This window comes from Myripristis murdjan, chromosome 21 (assembly GCF_902150065.1).
Source record: "Myripristis murdjan chromosome 21, fMyrMur1.1, whole genome shotgun sequence".
NCBI lineage: Eukaryota > Metazoa > Chordata > Actinopteri > Holocentriformes > Holocentridae > Myripristis > Myripristis murdjan.
The window spans coordinates 19193399-19214354 of record NC_044000.1 but is presented as its reverse complement, the minus strand read 5'-3'; the positions used below and the strand labels follow the sequence as shown (position 1 = coordinate 19214354).

The following is a 20956-nucleotide window of genomic DNA, read 5'->3' as shown; positions in this document are numbered from 1 at the left end:
GCCGCCACCTCTGATGGTGGTAACCTCTCTATAGTAGTAGCTTGGGTTTAGAGAATTGGTCAACAATGGCAGGGGTCTCTGTATATATCCTTAGAAAGGGGATTTTGTAGCGAAATAGGCTGATTGACGAGGGTGCATTCTGTGATTGTTTCAGCATACAGTAGGCTATGTACTGTATTTGTGTGGTCTTGGCATTGCCTGGCTGGTGGTATAATGTCATGCAGCTGTGTTGAATGGCATTACCAGGTCAAATACAGGTGAGGGAACAAAGTAAGTCAGAGTGTTTTACTGGATATGGGTTTGTGGTTTGCCCTTTCTGCTCCATTGCCAGTGTCTGCTGACTGACTGAGCGAGCTGGATAGAGTAGCCTAAGTGACTGGACATGTGATTCACTGTTGATCTGCAGTGCTGTTTTTGGATATGGGTGCCTGCAAATACATGTGTATTGTCTTAACAGTAGGATGAAGAGTGAAATGAGCATTTTTTTTTTTTTTTTCAAGGGACGCCGTGTTTGTTGACTCTTGCCCATTGCTCCTAGATAATTCACCCAGTTCTTCTACCTCCACTCCTTCTCTCTTTTTCTCTCTCTGGCGTGTATCAAAGAAATTGCCAAACAAATCTCTTAACCTGATGACTTAACTCCCTTTCTTTCAGAGTCTTATCTCCGAGGTCTGTGATCCTGGGGCTAAACACCTGGGTATGTGTTAGTCAGCAGCCTTTAGAGGAACTGTTTACAGTGACACACACTATAAACTGCAAACACTGATTCCCACAATCTGAGGTGAAGGCCTCCAATGACTGTACTGCCTCCGGGAATTAGAGAAACATTCCTGTCATTTGCTATTGTTTTGCATTGTGAGGAGGATCTGAAGAAGTGTTGTTAATGTGGGAAGACACGGTGTGATTGGTCCAACATAACATGTGCCTCTCACATGCCTTGACCTGATTGTGGAACAGAAACCACCGCAGGTGAAATACCTGGCAGGGCACCCTGTTTCCCTGAGAAATGTCACATCATAATGCCTGTGAGGCTTTATGCCCATAATGCAACACCTCAGCATTGAATTTGCATGGATATGCAACCAATGCTGCATTGAATTATAAGTCAGATCTTAGAATTTTGGACTTAATGAAACTGAACAAGTTGGAGTTCCTTGTTGGGAAGTCAGGCAAGTTTTTTTTTTTTTTTTTTTTTTAGATCAGATCAGATGATCTTTTACATATTGTATATTTTCAGAACTATGTGTTCTGAGATCAATAAACATACCAATATAGTAGTTCATTAAACCAATAAAATGTTAAGTTAGTTGTTACTAGATATTTTCAACATTTGTTTTTAACATTAGAAAGTTTGTTAGCATTGGCGAGCATCTGTTTTCCCCACCGTGTAGATTGAATGCTGGCAAGTCAGTTATGATGCATTGCCAATCTCTGACCTCCCAGCCGTAACAGAATGCAGCAATCATGGATGTGTGTGTGAAGCAACCACACCCGATTGAATGCACACCCGATTGCCTATAGGTACCCAGTGCAAACAAATCCTTGCACAGATATTTAATGGTTTGTCCCATTCGCTTCTTCTTCAGTAGCCTTCTTATATTTACTCTTTTCCTCAAGGCATTCTCTAACTTGGCTTAACAAATAGGCCTTGCTGCTGTGACCTCGCACAACCCACCCCATACCAGAAGTGTCATCCACACTATAAGATGGTGGGCATGTGGTTTTGTGTGGCCTTTGATGCTCATTGAATGAGTTAAAAAGAGGCAGAATTTCCCATGAAGCAACAAAGTGCTACCTGATTTGACCCGATGAGAGATGGCAGCCTGTGCCTCTGACGACATAGCTCCAGAGAACACACAAAAAAGAAAAATAAAGAAAAAAAAAACAAAAACATATCTCCTCTGCTGCCATGTCCCAGCACATTAATCTCCCTGTAAGTCGTTGAGTCTGTATAATGTGACAGACCTGTGGTCGCTCAATCAGCTCCATCCTGCTCATAACAATGTTCTCTTTAGTAAGGTGTTTCACATGTGACCTTGCATGCAAATGCAGTCTCATCTTGACATTCCAGAGGGCTCACATGAATGCTTGCATGCATGAACATACACACAGTGTCATATAGATTCATAGGCTACAGTGTTATTGTTACACCAGATTCCTGGCATTAGCATGTATACATATAATTCAGACACACACACACACATACACATACTCCTACACACCGCAGACATTCAACACTGGCATTGACACAATTGTGCTTTATTGCTGTACAGGTACTTATAAAACATTGGGAACATAATAATTTGAAACAACACATACAATCTTTTTTCTTTCCACAAACACATATGTATGCAGGTAAAATATACTGTATGTCATGTACAAAAGAAAGGATACAATAAAAAACAACAACAACTATGAAAGGCAGTGAGATACCCATGTTTTAGGCGCTAAAATATTCAGCGTCTCACTGAACAACTATACATGGACTGGGAACAGTAAAATGCCCATTTTGCACTGGCTGTAGCACCAGAGAGCTGATCTCAGAACAGAGGATTAATAGATTCCTGACTAACAACGATGACTGGCAGTAATTCATTTGCCGGAGTTTGATGTTCTTATAACAGATTGGGGCTAAATCATCAGGGTGTGTGGATGAGTGAGCTGGTGCACAAATGTGCAATGGGCGGTCCAGTTAAAGGTGGATGTGGATGGATGACAGGCATTTAGATGAGAGATGGCAGTGCAGGATAGTGCAGTGATTCACAGTGCAGTGGGAAGCAATTCTTCACATTAAAAAGGCCTTTTATATCTTCTGAGCATGAGTGGTTTATAAAGGGCCAGACCTGACGTATGGTCATGCAGGGTAGAAAGCACTGACATCCTTTTTAAAACACTATAAAAACTCATAATCTCTTTTCATGATTTAAGTAAATGTGATAAATACACAAACCATAGCAACACACATGGCTAACCAGAACCCTGTTTTTACAGAAGGACCAGTAGAGGATAGAAACTCCATTACACTGGGAAGGTTGAGTGGCTCATTGTTGGTTCCTTAGTATTTGCTTGATCATAACGTATCCTATGGCTGGATAACTGGGTTTTCTCCTTGTGTGAATGAGCTGAGCCAAACCATGACGAAACAGTTTGAGGCAACTCTGCATTGCAACATTACTCATGCAGCCCCAATCACAGCGTAAGGTGTGATTCAATGACTGAAACACGACCTTGTGGCAGAGAAATGCGGCATTGTCGTTGGCTTGCCTGACAAAAACAATAGACTGCATACATAACTTTTACAGACAATAAGTGGAGTAAGCAGTCAGGTACACTGTTTAGATACAGGTGCATGTTCCAGGAATAAGCTACACAGGGTCTCTGTTGATGTGCACAGGCAGTTAAAGTAATGTCTGACATTTTCATTTATACATTCACACAGTGATTCAGCCAGACAGTCCAATATGCAGCTCGGCTGATTTGCCGTCTGTTTCACTGGTCTCCCTTCTTATTCTTGTTGATTTTTAAGCTCCTGCAGGCACCATCAGCAACCAAGGTCGATGCTATGATGGTGCTGCTAATTCCTAAGGCCGGATCAATGAGACACATAGTGGGTGATCAGTGGGAATGAGAAATCAATCAAAGCTATTGATACTTTGTGGGTCTTACAATTCAGACCAATCTTGAAAGCTCAAACAGCTTGTCGAGACACACCCAGTCCATTACAAAAGTCAGCACCACACCACATATCAACATTGTGCAATGTAACATCCACAAACCATTCCATATACAACGAAAACATCTGCCTTGCATCATGGGAACAGAACAGTAGCAGACCTGTATACGGGGCCCAGTGGGGAAAAACAAATAATGTTAAATAGACTATAAAGAATTTCATATCCATAGACAATCATTCTGAAAAAAAAAAAAAAAAAAAAGATATTCACATTATAAAATAAACCTCTTTGCCTTAATCATTGCATCTAACCCAAGACATTCGTAAATTTCTTTTGCTTCACCCATCATAGACAATATTATCTACGCTCTTCTTCATTCTTCAATCTCTGTGCTTTTCTGTCATAGTAAAAGTTAAAACATACAACGCTGGTCACTATTTACAGGGCGGTTACCATGGAAACACCCGTAAAGCCGGTCTTGTCCATTGGAAAAAGGGAAAGGGTCAAAGAGCAAGTGAGGGGAAAGACATGGTGTGCTGGAGTTAAGCAGGGGAGGAGAACGCAGACATGGAAGCTATTGGGTGTATGTGAGGACATACACATGGTGGTGAAATCTGTACAGTAATTGAGTTCATCTGTGCGTGAGTTTGGTTCCTCCTGAGCTCTGCACAGTCTCCTAAACAACACTGAACACATGACACTGTTTAAGTGTCGATGAGACACAATGAGAATTAAGTAGTTATCCTTAAAGTGTAGACTTCTTTTTCTTCTTTGACAAGATGGTTTGTTAAATCTATTAGAAAGGGTTCAACCATAGTGATAACTATGATTTGGTAATCTATATCATTTGCTCAGTCTGTATATATATATTTAAATATATATATGGGAATATATGGAAACTACTGTATACATCAATAAGCTCAGGTAACTATACATGTTAGCTTCAGCCGTGTCTTACTGACATTGTGTCACTTTGGCACAGTGTTTCATGTTCAGAACATGAGTTTACATACCTGTCGGCTAAAGCTATTTTAAGCTTTGTCTTTACAGTATAAACCGAAGCAGGTTTGGCTGGATCCCCATCTCATGGTAAAGGTAAGTGCAGTACTGTGCATTTGCCCAGAGGGATTTGTCCATGCTGTGTCTTTGTGTTGAACTGAAAGGCTGGTGGTAGCAAGCAGTGGGGAGGAGAAGTGCACCTTGGGATATTTCTGAGGTTACTCTGACCCCTGGCCCCTGGTTGCCAGGGCTACAGTAGCACTTGGAGCCCAGCGATGAGAGGCCGAATGGGGGCTGTATACCTGAAAAGGTCCCATGACCAAGCCAGAAGACTGATGCTAAAAAAACATGAGATGTAAAAGGCGTTGGTTAACTTGTAAACTTCAGAGAGGTCTGAGACGCAGGGCGCACACAAGCACTCATGGGAACATCACAGAACAGCAAGCAAAATATAATCAGCACCATGATTTTGGGTGGAGCTCATTTGTGCACAGTAATATAACATGATAGGCTAGCATATAGAGATGCTAGGGAAGCCACTTTATATCTGGCTACCATGGAAAAGACTACAACTCTACTCATTAATCCACCCACCAACAACAGCTCCCCATGGGCCTCGACTCTGTCCATCTTCCACTCATTCTTCATGGATAATGGTTGTCAGTGTCACATGGTGGTATGTCTGTGAGCCCCTACTCTATGGGTTGGGGTTTGGAATACGTTTGTAGAGGACGTCCTTCACAGTCCAGGGTGAAGGCGGAGAGGCAGGACATTCAGCCAAGGGACCAGGCTCATTCTCTGGGGACTGAGGCTTGGGCCTAGACCCTGGGCGTTCAAGTTACTTGGTCCACTTTGATGCCGTTAAAAAACAAAAGAGTGTGTGTGAGTGTGGTTAAGGGGAAAGAGGGAGGAATTTTAGAGCCAATGCAGATGACTGGATGGCACATCCGTCCTCTGTCATGGAGAGGCCTTCCTGTTGGTCCAGAGCAGCGTAGGGGGGAGGGGTGGCGACTGAGGCGGTCGGTGCTTCCAGTCACCCCGCCCCTCACACTGCGCTCTCCGCCACCGGAGCAGCTCCCCCAGGGCAGCAGTCTCATCCCCGCCACACACACGCAGCCGCTGGATCACCTGGGTCAAGGATGTCAGGAGAGGAGGAGAGAAAATTGAAAAGCAAAATTACAGGGTGTTCACGTTCACTCAGTAATCACTATCTCCTGGATAGACCAACAAATAGGCAACAGAAAGCTGAAATGGCTGGGTTATGATTGGAGGTGATTGGCAAAAAGGGTGTTTGGTTGACAAGCAGTGGTTTTATGCACAAAAATGGTAAAAATATCAAAATAATTCACAAATCAGTCTGATCTCAATAGCTCTGCACGAGCAACCTACAGCAAATTGGAGCAGATTTGTGAAGGAGCAGATTTTAAATATCATTTTCCAATCATTATCTGTCTGTATTAGAGCTTGACATCGGCTTTGCAAGAAAAATAGGCCACATTTCTGCCTGATCCATCATCTTGAGAGAAGCAATAATCATTGGGCTGAGTTTCTATCCTCTCGGCGGGCCAGTTTCTCTCCCGCATCATTCAAATGGACGGAGAGGAGATTAATCTGGGGCTAGTGCTGAGCTGTCCCCTGAGACATTGGGGACAGCGGGAGCCAGTGAGGGAAATCCCTTCTCTGACTGGCAGCTTTAACGACACCTCATTTCCATATTCTGTATCCGGACACTCCATAGATCAGCTCTAAAAAGGACAGCAGAGGTGAGGGTAAATGTATTAGGGAGCGACTGTAACATTTCCATGTGAGGAGTACCTTACCAACTGACTCTCTTGCTCTCTTTGGGTGGATACACACACACACACTCGAGTGTGCACGTACGCAAGCACGAATGCACACGCACATCAGTCTGTGTAGGGGATGTAATCAGTCATCCGCCACTCAATACTCTGGCAAATCAATCAGACAGGAATTCCAATCTTCCTCAGTCAGTAATGCCAGCGATAGCACTGAAGCCTGGTGAACCACACCAGATTAGGCGCTGGAGGTTTTAATGCTGGGGGTCGACGGGCTGCTAAAGAGGACAGAATGGCTACCCTCATGCTCTGAGATGGGTTTTAACATCATCACACCTGCCAACCTTAAAGAACAACAATGAACACACAAAAAAACAGCAAATAACTGGCTCTACAGGTACACAGATCTTTTTTGTTCCACATTTCACTTAGATATGTGGCGCAGAAGTGAGAGCACGTGAAATTTGTCATTAAGGATTGGAAACACAGATTTTGAGACTCATAAAGGCAGATTTAAGCAGTTGCTGTTATTGACTTGTGTATGTGCTAGAAAAGAGAATATATTGTACAGTTGTGCAATTCTCATTGCATGCATTGCATTTGAGAAGGTGTAGCTGTTCTGGGAAAGAGAAATTCACAGTTGCAACTCCTAAAGCATTTTGCTCTGTGATGTCAAATTTACTGATACACGTGTGTGACTATTTTCAACTACAAATTCCACTGTCACAGTGCTCATTTGTTCTCTTCCAATAATACCTTCATAGATTCCAACCATAAATGTCAATGTAAATGCTGGCAAACTATCCCCACACCCACAGAGGCACACACCCACGCACACGCATGTGCGCGCACACACACACACACACACACACACACACACACACACACACACACACACACACACACACACACACACACACACACACACACACACACACACACACACACACACCACACACGTACTGGTTGCAAGCTGATGGTGTTTCCCTCCTCTGTTTTCCATCTCTGTTGGAGTTGGACCACAGAGCTAAATAAAGCCAGCGGGACTCATACTGCAACATTTTCCCTGCATATTGCCAAGCATACAGTACACTTAGTGATGCATTCCAGGAATCCAGGCCACACAGTCACACAGACACTGCCACATAGTCACATGCACACACACACACACACACACACACACACACACACACACACACACACACACACACGGTCAGCAACACAGACAAATATACACACTGCTAACAGTCTCTCTCTCTCTTCCTCTCTCTTTCACAAACACACACACACATACACACTCTCCTATACCTGCACATACTTTGACGCAGACATACACAAAGTCTTACATGCACACATACAGTGAATGCACCCCTCCACACACACACACAAACAAACACACACACACAGACACAGAGACTGATTGCCTGTACAAACACAATGCTCAGCGACCTAATCCATAATTTACGCCTCCTTGCCAGGCTATTCTCTGCACTGACACCAGCCAGGAACACCAGCTACTGGAACAGCAGACATGCAGGAACACTGTGTCCTTCTGCAATGTATGCATGTGCATGCCTACACACAGGATAGGAGAGAGGGAACGAACACACACCAGTGTTGGAGGGGATACTGACCACGATGAAAGTATAAGTGTGAAAGACGGTTGCACACTCGTAGCCACAATTTGAGAACATTTACCAAAGTTACGAGCGGCTACAAGTGTGCGACTGCCGTCCTTCAAACATGCCTAGACACACATACACACACAATACAACAACAGGAAGTGAGTGTGAGATACAATACGGGTACAGTACTTGGGCAACAACATAACATTGTGATTCTACATGTTTTGCACTCTACTGAGTATCACCATTTGACACTGTGATATACTTTTGTCCTGAAATCAGTATAAAGCTGAAATAATACCCTTTATTCTCCAGTAAATGTGAAATTCAATGCCTTTTGTACTTTAAGTGCTCTTTCAATCATCTCATAGACAGAGATTTTGAGGCCTTAACTAAAGCCGTTAAAGATAATTCAGAATATTCACCTTCAAATTAACAGCAGAATATTGGCACCATATTTGGCAATTAAAATCTCTCTTTAAAAAGACTGAAATGAAGAGATGAGATTTACAGACACTAAGGCCTCTCTGTATGGCACAATAAATGTCTGTCTCACTCAACAGTGACATCATTCACATCCCAACTCTGGCTTATGATGATGTCACTTATTTACTCCTTCACCTGTCTTCAGTCACCACACTGTGGATGGAATATAAAGTGACTTTTCTCCTTAGCAATTCAAATGTGCAACATCAAGCACTTTAATTGACACAGACACAGACACACACACACACACGTGACACGAGCATGCTAAGGTTGAAAACAACAACAGATGCGTGCACGCATGCACACACATATGTGCTCACACGCTCAAATGCGCCACTACAAAGGCAATAATGAGGATTCTTAAATGCCTCTTCCCTGGGGGGAAGCCAGTATCAGAATCAATATGTTAATGGAATGGTAATGTTATGGTAATGCCATGATAATCTAAGATGATGAGTGGTCATTCCGAACTGTCAATCAGAGACGAGGGGTGACCTGAGGCCATACAGTATGACAACGCCCTCTGAGCTTCCACACACAACCTCCAAAAACTACACACACACACTGACATGTACATACCTGCACACATATTGATATGGGTGAAATATAAGGCTTCCTGACTGATCCTCTCCATCAGCACACGTACATTACATACCTCAGTATACATAACTTAAAAGCAGCCCACTCTGGTAAAGAAGATGCACCGTCTCCATCCCATTTACACAAATACCAACACTGGCCAAAAATCAATAACTGTCTTAGGTCATCTTCAAAGCTGTTGAAACACAAAAGACTCAAAATTGCATTTATGAGGGGTCAAGGGGGGTGATTACTCATCCTGGTTAGGGTAGGAAGTGGCATAGCCTCAAAGAGGTTTCGGTGAAGTCTAAACTGTAAGTTGTGATTTATTTCATATTGTGGACAAACACGGTGTAGAATCTTTATGTGTCACATAAGCAGAGCTGGAAAGGGAAAGAGAAAGGAAGATAGCGAGGCAGGGCAGGGGGGCAATTGATGACCTAGATTGGTGGCTTCCCTGGCCATTTCACAGGAAAATCTTAGTGTTATGGGAAGGTTTCAGAGAAACCAGCACGATCCTCTCATTCCCACATATGCTTCCTGGTGAAGTGTTGTAAAGTGAGAACAAGGGAAATTCATGCATGGAAACTAAGGTGCACAAACACACACATACACACACTCTTCTTGGCTGTAATTATTCCCAATACATACATGTAGCAATGTCCTCTGTCCCTCCCCCACCCAAACAGTCATCAATTCCCTCAGCCTCGCCTGAACTACTCTATCAAAAGGGATGAAAAATAATTGCTGCACCATCAAACCAAACAGTGGGAAAGTGCAAACAGACAGTCCATCTATTCTTCATACGATTAGTCTAGACTGCTGTTGACTAATGTCTAGAGATACCAAAACAAGGCCAGCCCATTCATTCCTAACTGAGCTAGCCATCCCCCTCTTCTTCATTCATCCTTCCCTTTTCGTCTATCCCTTTAGATCTGCTAATCCTACATCAACACAGTTTGGAATGCAGCTAATTGAATGGCATTCTGGGTCGCAGATTTGTTCCCATCTCTTCAATGAACTCATGGTAATGGAACTGTTCCAGACAACACACCAGATTAGTGAGGTAAGGACCTGAAATGAAAGCAACCCTCACTCCTCGTTTCAATGGTAAACAGTGAGCCTACAGAGAGGACACCAGTTTCTCTCCCATAGTTTCAACAACCAGCTGTGGAAAAGAGATAACAAGAGCTAAGAGTAGCAGATGCAGAAGGTAAGTTTTTAAGATCACTATTTTAATGGTTGAACAATCATTTCATACACAGTGACAACAGCAACAAAGATTCGGGCAAAAAAAGAGGTCTGAGAAAGGTTTAAAAGGGGGATTGTGTGATGGATTCGGCAACATAAAATCCCAGCAGATGAATAAACAGCATTAAAAACTGCAGCTCTCATTTTTGAAAAGGTTTATCCCTATTCCCAGCACTCTTACTGAGTCTGACGGTGTTGGGTTCGGAAGCGTCCTTCGCACAAACATTACTGTGTGTCAGATTTTGGTATATGCATGCATGTACCTGGGCATTAAGCTGTGTTAATCCAAGGACAGTATCCAAGGTCATGTTACAATAAGGCTGAAAATAAGGATGTCCACTGTGCACCCAAACATGCGATTAACATTGCCCAAACATACCTGCCTCGGAGCCTGTGATTAGGCACCCCCTTTCTACTCCCACTAAGCCTCTTATGCTGGGGTTAACCTTGGGTCACACTGCTTGATCACAAACACTCACTGATCAACTCTTATCGCACTAGGACCCACTTCCCTGCATGTAGATAACCTAACTGTGGAGATCCACTGAAACCTACTGGCACTTAAGAAAACAAGTGAATGGCTAGCAAATGATTCTGATACCCTTAGAGGGGAGGGGTTGCAGTTTAATCAGAATATCTCCAATATCAACAGTATTAGATTGTGCAGGTGCAGTAATGTAGATGTCGGTCAAGCTGAACAAGAGCTGCAGTTTCTTTCTGAAATGAGGGAGCCAAAAAAAAAAAAAGTTGAAAGTTTTCCAATGTCACTGATTCCAGGATCAGACTTTTACCATCAAGCTGACAAAACAGGGAGTGATGACGGACATCTAACCTGATTCCAGACCAGTGTTCCATGGAAAACAAGCATGGGGAACATGGGAGGGAGAGCAGGTAAAGGTGAGACATGTGCTCCAAAAGCAGTGGTTTTCAAGCTTTTCTCCAGGGACCCACATATTCTCAAGATTTGCATCTTGGGATCAAAACTGATTTTTCAGGCTAGTGTGGTGGCTCACGTTCAGATGTTTAATCTACGAGACACAACGATTTCACTGAAACTGTTTGACTTTGCAATGGTTTCGGTCTATGATGGTGACACAAGCTAGCCTGGCTAACACCAGACTGCGGAGATTTCTCTCTAGAGGCTAAGGCTCTTCTGATCTTGTCAGCTTATTACAGAGATAATAATGGCTGGCATCTGATGCTGGTTGGATATCATCAACTTGAAACTAATGAATCACGATCACAGCCATAGCTGATGGCATACAAAGTTGAGTGGCAATGAGTATTCACTTGATTGTCACAAGAAGGCTGTTGCAAATTCAAATATGAGAACTGATCAAAACCAACGCTCAGAGTTTGGGTGAATACTGCCAAATAAATGGAACCTATCAAGACTACTAGTGACAGCTCCTTGCTGCACCATGCAGTGGGCATCAGCCAGGCTAGAAATAAGTAAGATTTGTACAAAAATTCTAACTTTAAGAAACCATCATCTGCTTAAAACTATGGATCTGGCTCAATGTTACTATGACCTGTCATTGGGTGCCACTGAAAAACACTGCTGATGAGGGTGGAGAGCAGCGAGGTATTGGACCCACTCACCGCATACCTACATGTGCAGGGGGCTTCCAGCGACCCCCCACCCTGCTGTTTTAGAGGGCAGCCCCCGCACCAAATGGAGAGAAGTTGAGATGACCTCTCTGGAAGATAAGACATGGAGGGAGAGCAATAAACTAACTCAGGAGAATCAGAGAGAGAGAGGGAGAGAGAGAAAGAGAGAGAGAGAGAGACAGAGAGAGAGCGCACAGGAACTCATGTAGATAAAAGAGGGGAGCTTGAATAGCTTGACATACCCCCTCATGCCTTGCAAAGACAAGTGCTGACAAATAAAACATGTAACACATGAATGAGAGGAAAGGACTGGCCACAGAGCTGAGGTTCTTCTGGGAAAAACCTTGGAAGACCAGCCTGTTATGCTGTTATGTCAGTACTAGGAATGTGCAGTGTACATTGTCAAAGAGCGCAGGCTGGTCTCGAACAGGGTGTGCTAGCACATCAGTCTTACCCACCGCACAGAGAGGAGCTTTCAGTTGATAGTGCTGGAAGCATTTTCAAGAAAAATCTGCCTCTCTCTCTGTGTATGTGTGTAATGGTGAAAGCAGGGATACTCCATTAGCAAACCTGGGGAGTGGGAACGCAGCATGCCTTCCATCTCTTGTGGGAATACCCGTGAATGCTGTGTACTGAGCCGCTCTGAAACTGGATCGCTGCGTACTTGGTCATATGTACCCCTCAACACTGCCATTCAATCATTATAAAATGTGAGACCAAATCAATCAGTGATGAATTTGAATTGAAGTTCCCATGTGGTGAGGTCTTCTTTGTGCTGTGAGTGAGCCCATAGGACTGGCTGAATCCTACAATATCTTGACGCTGAATATTGAGAAAGGAAACAGTGCAGAAAGCTTTTGCACTAAGTCCTCCTACCATGCATCTACTGTGCCCTGCATTATTACTGAATGATTACCAGGTGAAACCATTTTCGGGGTGAAGCAGCAGCACACCAGCAGTGGACAAAAAAACACGTCAGCTACATCTGCAGATGGAGACCAGCCTTTGTTATGACCAGTGACCCCTTATTAAACAGTCATTTCCTGTTGTCAAAGTTTATGAGTTCAATGCCACGTCTGCAGACTTGATCTTGGCTACATGAGACAGGGCCTACACTGAGAAGGAGATATTAATTCAACTGAGTTTGTGTGTGTGGCTATGGAGGTGTTTCCCTTTGAAATGTGTGTGTGTAAAGAGAGAATTACAGCTGCAAACACTTAGTGGAGACAGAGCAGTTGTGACTAGTTTGCTGTCAAGGTGTTATTTGTGTTCAGATGATCTCTCACAGTAAGGGGTGATTCTGTCCCACTGAATAATTAATATCAGCTTTAAATTATTTACGTTTGCTAACACAGAGGTGTACGTGTTTATTTGTTTGCGTGTCTGTGTGTGTCTTAATTTTTCAAAAGGGCTTTCTTTGTCGGTCAAAACACTCGAGATGGTTTCCATGTGCTCATCGGACTTTTATCAATCACATGCTATCTAATTATGGGGCAAAAGAAGTGCTTGTGTGTTTGCGAGTGTGTGCAGGACATTCAATTCAATCCTGTAATGATACACCTGTCTTTAGAGCCAGGGAAAGCTCACGTGTCATGAGTGATGCATTTTGTTCAATGGACGCCACTTTCCAGCCGACGCAAAAATGTCAACAAAGCCCAAACAAGCTCTCTATATGTATATATGCTGCTTTTATTGTGTGTATATATATGTGTGTGTATGTGTGTGTGTGTGTATGTGTGTGTTTCAGTGAGACACAGGATTTTGAAGAACTGACAGGTCAGTTTCACTTTTCAGAAAGAAGGACAACATTGAAATGTCAGTAGATCCATAGAGAAGGTTTACCTGCCCTTTCTCTCTCTCTCTCTCTCTCTCTCTCTCTCTCTCTCTCTCTCTCTCTTTCTCTCTCTCTCTTTCTTTCTCTCTCTCTCTGAGGCATAGTTACATAAGGTGTTAGAAAGCAAAGCAACAAAAGACAAAGGAAAAGGACATGTACTGCCATCAGTACAGTGCATTTAACACTTCAGTCTTCTATTGAAATGACTACTGCACTAACATGTGTGTGTGTGTGTGTGTGTGTGTGTGTGTGCATGTGCATGTGACTGTTAGCATTGTATATATTTGTTTACCTGAGTATGATGACTGTCCATGTGTCTGTGCAGAGAGGTGGAGCTGGAGGAGTTTGACTTGCTGTGACTCTCATCCTCCAATGACCCTGAACACACACACACACACACACACACACGCACACACACAAAAAAAATCTGACTGGAATCTCTCCCACACAAAAGACATATAGACTGAATGATACGCTCAAATGCCACGGGGAGGAGAGGGGAAGTTGAAAAATCATTTGTCACGTGCAGAGGGAAACATAAATGAGAGATAGCGACAGCAGGCTGGCTGTCTCTCCAAGCTTTTACAGGAACCCTGTAATCACTCTCTCGCTGCAGCTGAAAGCTTCAGGGTCTGCTTTTATATCTGCGGTGTGTTCCTCTCCTTTCTTTATTTTCTCGATCCCTCCATCATCTCATGCTCTCTCACTCTCTGTAACCCCTGCTCCATTTCATCTGTGCCTATCTGGCCCTGTCTGTGCCATGCTGTTAGATCAGGCTACTTCCAGCATGAATGTGACTATGTGCTTAGCATAGACCTAGATAAGGATTGGTATATTCATACATTCTGTATGTTTAAAAATAATTCAGTGTAATAATATAATTGTAATAATTATAATACCATATTTAGAGACTGTTTCATTGCATGGAGGCCTCTTAGTTAGGTAACATTTTTTAGGAAATATGGTGACTTAGGACCGTCATATTATAGTAAGAAGTTGTGCCTTTCCTTACTATGATATCTCATCCCATATAAGACTGTGCGGGGGTGAAAACCACTTGGCTACAGCCACTGTTATTTTATTGGCGGATGGAGGTGTCACTACAAGGCAAGTTTGGAATTAAAGTCTATTCAATGTAAATACCTGACAGCTATTCTCGCATATTTTAAGCAAAATCTGTCTGTACTGTAACACAATATGCCTAGCATAGCCGCTTTCATTCTACCAGAAATAAACACGTTGAGGGTTAGCTATCTAGCTGTAAGGTAAGTAATGTTATGTGTATTTCCACCACACTGACAGGCTTTAATAACATTATTATGCATTTCTTCAAACACTATTCTACTCCTGCTTAGCATCACTTGTTTCAAAAGAGGGCTGATTACCATGAAAACCAGTCACACCACGCTGCATGGAATCCTACACTCGTCCTATGATATTTCGTTACAGGTTGTCTAAACTCATGTAACCTTTTCGCCAAAACAGCTTCCTGTTAAGGAACGTTCCTAATTAGATACTATGGTGATCGGAAGCTTCTTTGTTAAATGAGAAAAGCCCATAGATTCTAAATGAACCATACACGCTCTGTTACCGTTGGAGATCTGGTTGCCGTTCTCTATGGGCGCAGGGCTTGGGGAGTGGGGGGAGTGGTTGTTGGCATTCTTGTCCTGTAGCTGGGGAGATGGGGAGGTGGGGGCCGAGCCACAGTCTTCTCGTCCAGGCAGGTTGATATTGGAATTGAATCCTGCGGAGAACACACACGGAGGAAGACGCATGACTCATCAGTGCCCATATCACATACAGTACACATCATACACTAGTCAGTAAACAGGATATAAACTCCGCACTCCGTCTGATTACACTCACAGTTCCCCGCTGACTCAGACATCAAAGTACTTGAGGGGTACAGCTGACTCACTGACAGTGCTACCACTGAGTCTCTAGCTATGCCTGTTAATGTTATGAAATAATCCATTGTTGCTCAATTGCACTTTTAAAGCAGAAACTGCTGAACAGACGATACATGACAGATGTTTAGGTAGAAGTGTTTTTTTCTGTGTATTTATTCCCCACCTCCTCTAGCCTGGTTTTATGCACATTTCATTCAGCCCTGTTTGGTAGGAAGATGACTCCACATGACCTGCCTCTCTCCCTGCAGCTACCCCTCAGGGCTCACATATTGTAGCTCTCAAACAAGATCACTGAGTGTGTGTATGTGTGCGAACGCTTGTGGGTGCATGTGTGCGTGGGTGTGTGGATGGGAATTCATCAGCTGCCATCCCACATCGAGAATGTGTGACTCCTGGCCCCCCACGGTCACAAGATACCTAAATATAGCCATACCACCCTCTACTACAGGTCCCGTGGGGTAGGTGGGTGATTGTAAGAGAGAAAAGCTCTGGCAGAGGGAGAGCATCAATCCGAGGATTGTATGCTTGAGAGGACATGAGTGGTAGAGCGTATTCAAATGTACTGAATGGAAACTGCAATCGGGAGAAATTGGACGGCGCATTTGCCTGTTGATGTTGATGTTAAAGGTGTCTTGTGACTGAAATTTCTCAAAGCCTGCCAAGACCACCTGCCTCTTCCCCTGGCATTCCTGAGGTTTTCCCGTTCCCTGAGGAGGAAGAGAGAGCAGCAGCTGCTCTTCACAGAGATGTCGGGAATAGCAATTGTAACCCCTGGCCACCCCTACAGCATCAGGTATCACACACAGTCATTTAATAGCTGAGGGGGAACGGAAGTAGACCATCCTGTAAAGCCCATCGGTATCCCTCGGCACTCTGATCTCTGTGCACCGCCTCGCTTTGCGTACTCAAAATAACAGTGAGGTTGCTAACCCCAGTGCCGAGTTCTCCTGTCACACGCGCTGTTTCCATGACACCAGCACTTTTCCTGCACAGGTACAGGTGCTGACGAAGAGTCGAGCGCAAGAGGTCACATGAGGCAGACGCATCAGCATGTGCACATTTCCTCCTAGCCCTCTCTTATAAGGAGCTCAGCCTCTTGCCCCTTGACCTTGTCACTATTATTGCAGCATGACACAACCGTGCCCTACTCCAAACCGGCTGACCCACATTAACTGGAGCCTGCAGGAAGATGACTGATTGTTGACAAAAGAGCAAATACATTCACTTATTCATATTTTTTTCCTAGATCTACCCCTTTTACAGTGAGATGAAATCCATCTGGAACTTGAACTCACTATTAACAGAATTTGAGTGCCTTGATCTGAGCTCTACAGCAGCCCCAGGTTATTACCAGCATATGTATCAATGGGTCAAATGCGACCAAGGTCAAGGTGCAATGACACGACATGCTTTACATTTTTAGGTAGGAAATCCTGCCCTCAGTGTAACTTTAGGACAAATCACCAATAAATAACCATCTTTAGGAATGGATGGAGTGGGAATGTCAAAGAAATAACGCAGTTTCAGTTGGGTTGAAAAATTCTGACATCATCTATTTTTTTACACCATTTTTATTTTTTCCTTTGGGGGAAGGGGGAGTAGTCCCTGATGTAAACAAAAGAAACAAACCATAAAAATGTAAAACCTACATGATCAGTGTAAAAGTGGTATAAATTGTGTCCTATATGATTGTCCTGCGTAGCCTGGTGAGCTCTTACTGAGCAATCACATTGTCTTCTGTAGAACATGAGTGAGCTGTTGAATATTTTATACCCATCCTCATCATTCTACTGCTCATGTATTATTAACTCAGCCACTACTAATACACTTCGAGGAAACAGAGACTTAGACAAAGGAAAACACAGTGGGACAGCACAATTTCTACCTGTTATAACTGATGTGCCCGTGCTAAAGCCGAATTAACTGTCAGAGGCACATTTGAACATTAAATATTTTCCTGAGAGCCTTGCGATGCTTTGGAGTAATCTCACTGTGCACTGGAAACCTTTGACCTAGGATCCTCCCAACTCATACACTATGCTTGATAAATACCTTTGCCCTCTTTTGTAAAGGTCAACCCCTGCATCAAAGTCACAGAGTATGTATGTGCTCTGAATGTAGCGCACTGGGGATACACACCAACACAGCTAGATCATACTTACAGTGCAGTGTGACGTTAAGTGGGCTACACCAGCTAGCTCATTAGCTAACATGTTAGGAGGCAGCCGCGGCAGCCAAAGGGCACCACACAGGAGACGGTAACGAATGGACCGCCTCAAGTGGGCCAAAGAGGGTGGCTAGCTACAACAGCTATATTAATGACAGAAGTTTCCAGGTGTTAAGAATGGGGATTTATGGGAGAGGGTGGTGGGTGCTTGTGAATCTACCCCAACCCCCAACTCAAACTCAGATCATGTGTGTAGACCCACATGCACACCCACACTGAAGTGGGATATTACTTACCTGTACCCGTATACTGCTCCTGCCGTATAGAAGGTAATCACCCAATCCCCAATAAATCATCTGGCACAGACCTGGCTGAGCTTTGATCATGAACTCATCACAGTAGATAGAACGTGTAATGGGGTTCACATATCCTTACATCCCTCCCCACATTCATCCACCCACATACACACAAGCTAGCATTAGGTGTGTGTGTGTGTGTGTGTCTGCAAGCATGTCACACTGACCTCCTTCTCTCATCTTGCGACCAGAGGTGGACTTCCTCAGCAGGCTGCGCCCTGAGCTGAACAGAGTGTTGAGCTCATCCAGAGGGCTGGTCAGAGGTCTTCCATTGGCTGGGTTGAACAGCAGGGGTGAGGAGGAGCAGGAGTGGGCTCTCCGAGGCTCAGGACGGGATGCCTTCACTGGGGAGTAAGGAGGGGGCTTCCCCAGTGGTTCTCCGCTGGCTCGATGTGAGGCTGAGGGTTTGGGGGAGTCTGAGCCGCCAGTTACTGATGCCGCTCTCGTCAGGGCCAGGAAGCTGGCCTCAGGAGGGAAGGGGAAGTGGGAGGGCGGCCTGTAGGGGGGAGGTGGAGCCGTGGGGGGAGGAGGAGGAGGCGGAGGGGTGAGGGGTGGTGTGGACTTGTCCGGCATGAGGACGGTAAGGCTAGGGGAGGAGTCAGCTCTCTGGCGGGCGTACTGTGGGGATAGGGGGCTGTCTGGGCCTGTAGCATAGTTCAGGTTGGTCTCAAACACTGGCAGCTTCTTCACCTCCAGGGGGGTAAGGGGAGACTCGTCCGAGGCCGGGGAGCAGGTGACGGGGGAGGGAGGGAACACCAGGAGAGGGGGGCGGTGGGGGAGCAGGTTGGGGAAGGGAGCAGGGATGTCGCAGCCTCCATCTTTCCCATGTTGAGCTTTGGGACCCCCTGTAGAGGTGGCATTCTGGGAGTGGGGGATGTCCATGGCAGCGGTCACCCCAGCTGCCACCCATTTGGTCTCTCCACTCGGAGCTGATGCCACCAGCCCTACCAGGCCCAACCCCAGAGCTTCCAGTTTGGTTGGCTTGGTAGCCACTATGGCAGGAGGCCCTCCATCCTCAGGGAGGAAGTATTTCATCTCCTCATAGACAGCCTCTGAGTCCGCCTGCTCCGGACTATCAGGGGGCTCTTGAAGGCTCCGAGCCCGAGGCTGGGAGCCCAGCATCTCTATGTACACATCCTCCTCATCCTGGCCTTGGTACAGGCTCAGCGCTGCCCCCTGTGAGGCGTCAACAGAGGCTGCTTTATGCATGAGTCCTCCGAGCCCCCCCAAACCACCAGCCCGGGACAACAACGCCAACTTGACATCAGCAGGGCGCAGCTGGTGGAGGTGGGGGGCTACAGCATTGATCTCCTCATACGAGCCTGTCAGCTTGGTGTTGGGGCTGCGCTTAGGTTTGGGTGGTGGCACCTTCCTCATGGTGGTGTAGTCGTCACTGTGGGGGCGGGGCTTAGACAAGGCTAAGAAAAAGACAAATGGCAACAGTTAGATAAAGACAATGAAATCAACGCGTGCCTTAATAATTGCGTTTTTTTTGCGGCAGTTATCTGATTTCTAGATTCTTCCTTGGAGAATCTTGATTATTCTGCCATGATTATTTCTGAATGACCATGTGTGCATGTGAGAGAGGAAGAGAGTGGATAAGGAAACTGACATGATAAACACAATAAATACACACTGTACAATGCCCAGGAAAGTAAAGACCACATGCTCCACATCAGTGGTTCTCTCTTTTTTGGGCCAGCGCCCTCTATTATCCAGGTCCTTTACCTCCCCCATCAAATAAAATGTAGGCAAATCATCGTCCCTGAATATTAATGCTGATTATTATTCTGTATCTTTAAAAAAGCATGTCATTGAATGCCAAATAACAGATTTGATTTAAGTGGACAGTTGGAATACCATTATCATCAACCCTAATCCAGGAAGCAAAAAAGCCATATGAATATAAATAGAAATTTATGAGAAAATTATGTTACACAAATGCAACGATTAGAAATTTGACATTCAAACTTTAATTTAGTCCTATTTAGTAGTTATTATTGATCAAAAACAGCAGCCACTCAGAAAAGCCAAACAAGAACAATTTTTAATTCTTCTAGTAGAAAACAAGAGCAGCCCACAAAGGAAAGAGCCTGAGGCTTCGGGGAAAAAGCAGAAGGATATGTAGGATATTCTATATTATAGGCCTATTTATCTTAACTTTCAAAGGAAATAAGCTAAATTACTTTGAAAATTACAGTGAGCCGCGCTCTGCAGTTCTCTGCCAGTTTCTTGACTGCAGGACGCAGAGAGGTTAGTTTCAGCTGTAGTGTGCTTGAGGCTGTCAAGTCCATGCGACTGTGGTACTTGGACTGCATGTGGAGGACCTGAATCCCTGCCCAATGAGATGTTGTTAGCAAAGCAAGAAGAAGGAGCCTGGTCTTCTCTCAGAAAGCCTGGTAATGCTGGGCAAAGATTCATGACCAAGTGCCAGAGGCCAGATTTAGAATACTGCAGAGGAAAGTTGCAGCGGTGTAAACTCACGGTTGATGGTGCTGCTGTGACTCAGCTTGTAAGGTGGCGAACATCATGTTTTAGAATAGCACTAAAGTGTGTGTCTGGATGTTAGATGTTAAGTTGCTTTCACGGGGAGTCCAACAGTGGAATATCACTCTTGGAAACTTCTAACCACGGTGATAACACAGTGTTCACAGTGTAACCTCAGGAG

At 44.5% G+C, this 20956-nt stretch overlaps 1 protein-coding gene across 1 annotated transcript in view; it reads right to left on the bottom strand.

Moving 5' to 3' along the window:
* Nucleotides 1-2232: 2232 nt before the first annotated feature.
* myo16 (myosin XVI) overlaps nucleotides 2233-20956 on the bottom strand; it is a 98268-nt gene continuing 79544 nt past the window's right edge. Inside the window, exons 32-35 of the mRNA XM_030081329.1 lie at nucleotides 18456-19706; nucleotides 15447-15599; nucleotides 14148-14233; nucleotides 2233-5801 (exon numbers count right to left, since the gene is read on the bottom strand). Coding sequence (XP_029937189.1) covers nucleotides 5631-5801; nucleotides 14148-14233; nucleotides 15447-15599; nucleotides 18456-19706 — 1661 coding nt within the window. The 3' untranslated portion in view covers nucleotides 2233-5630. The remainder of the gene's footprint in view (nucleotides 5802-14147; nucleotides 14234-15446; nucleotides 15600-18455; nucleotides 19707-20956) is intronic.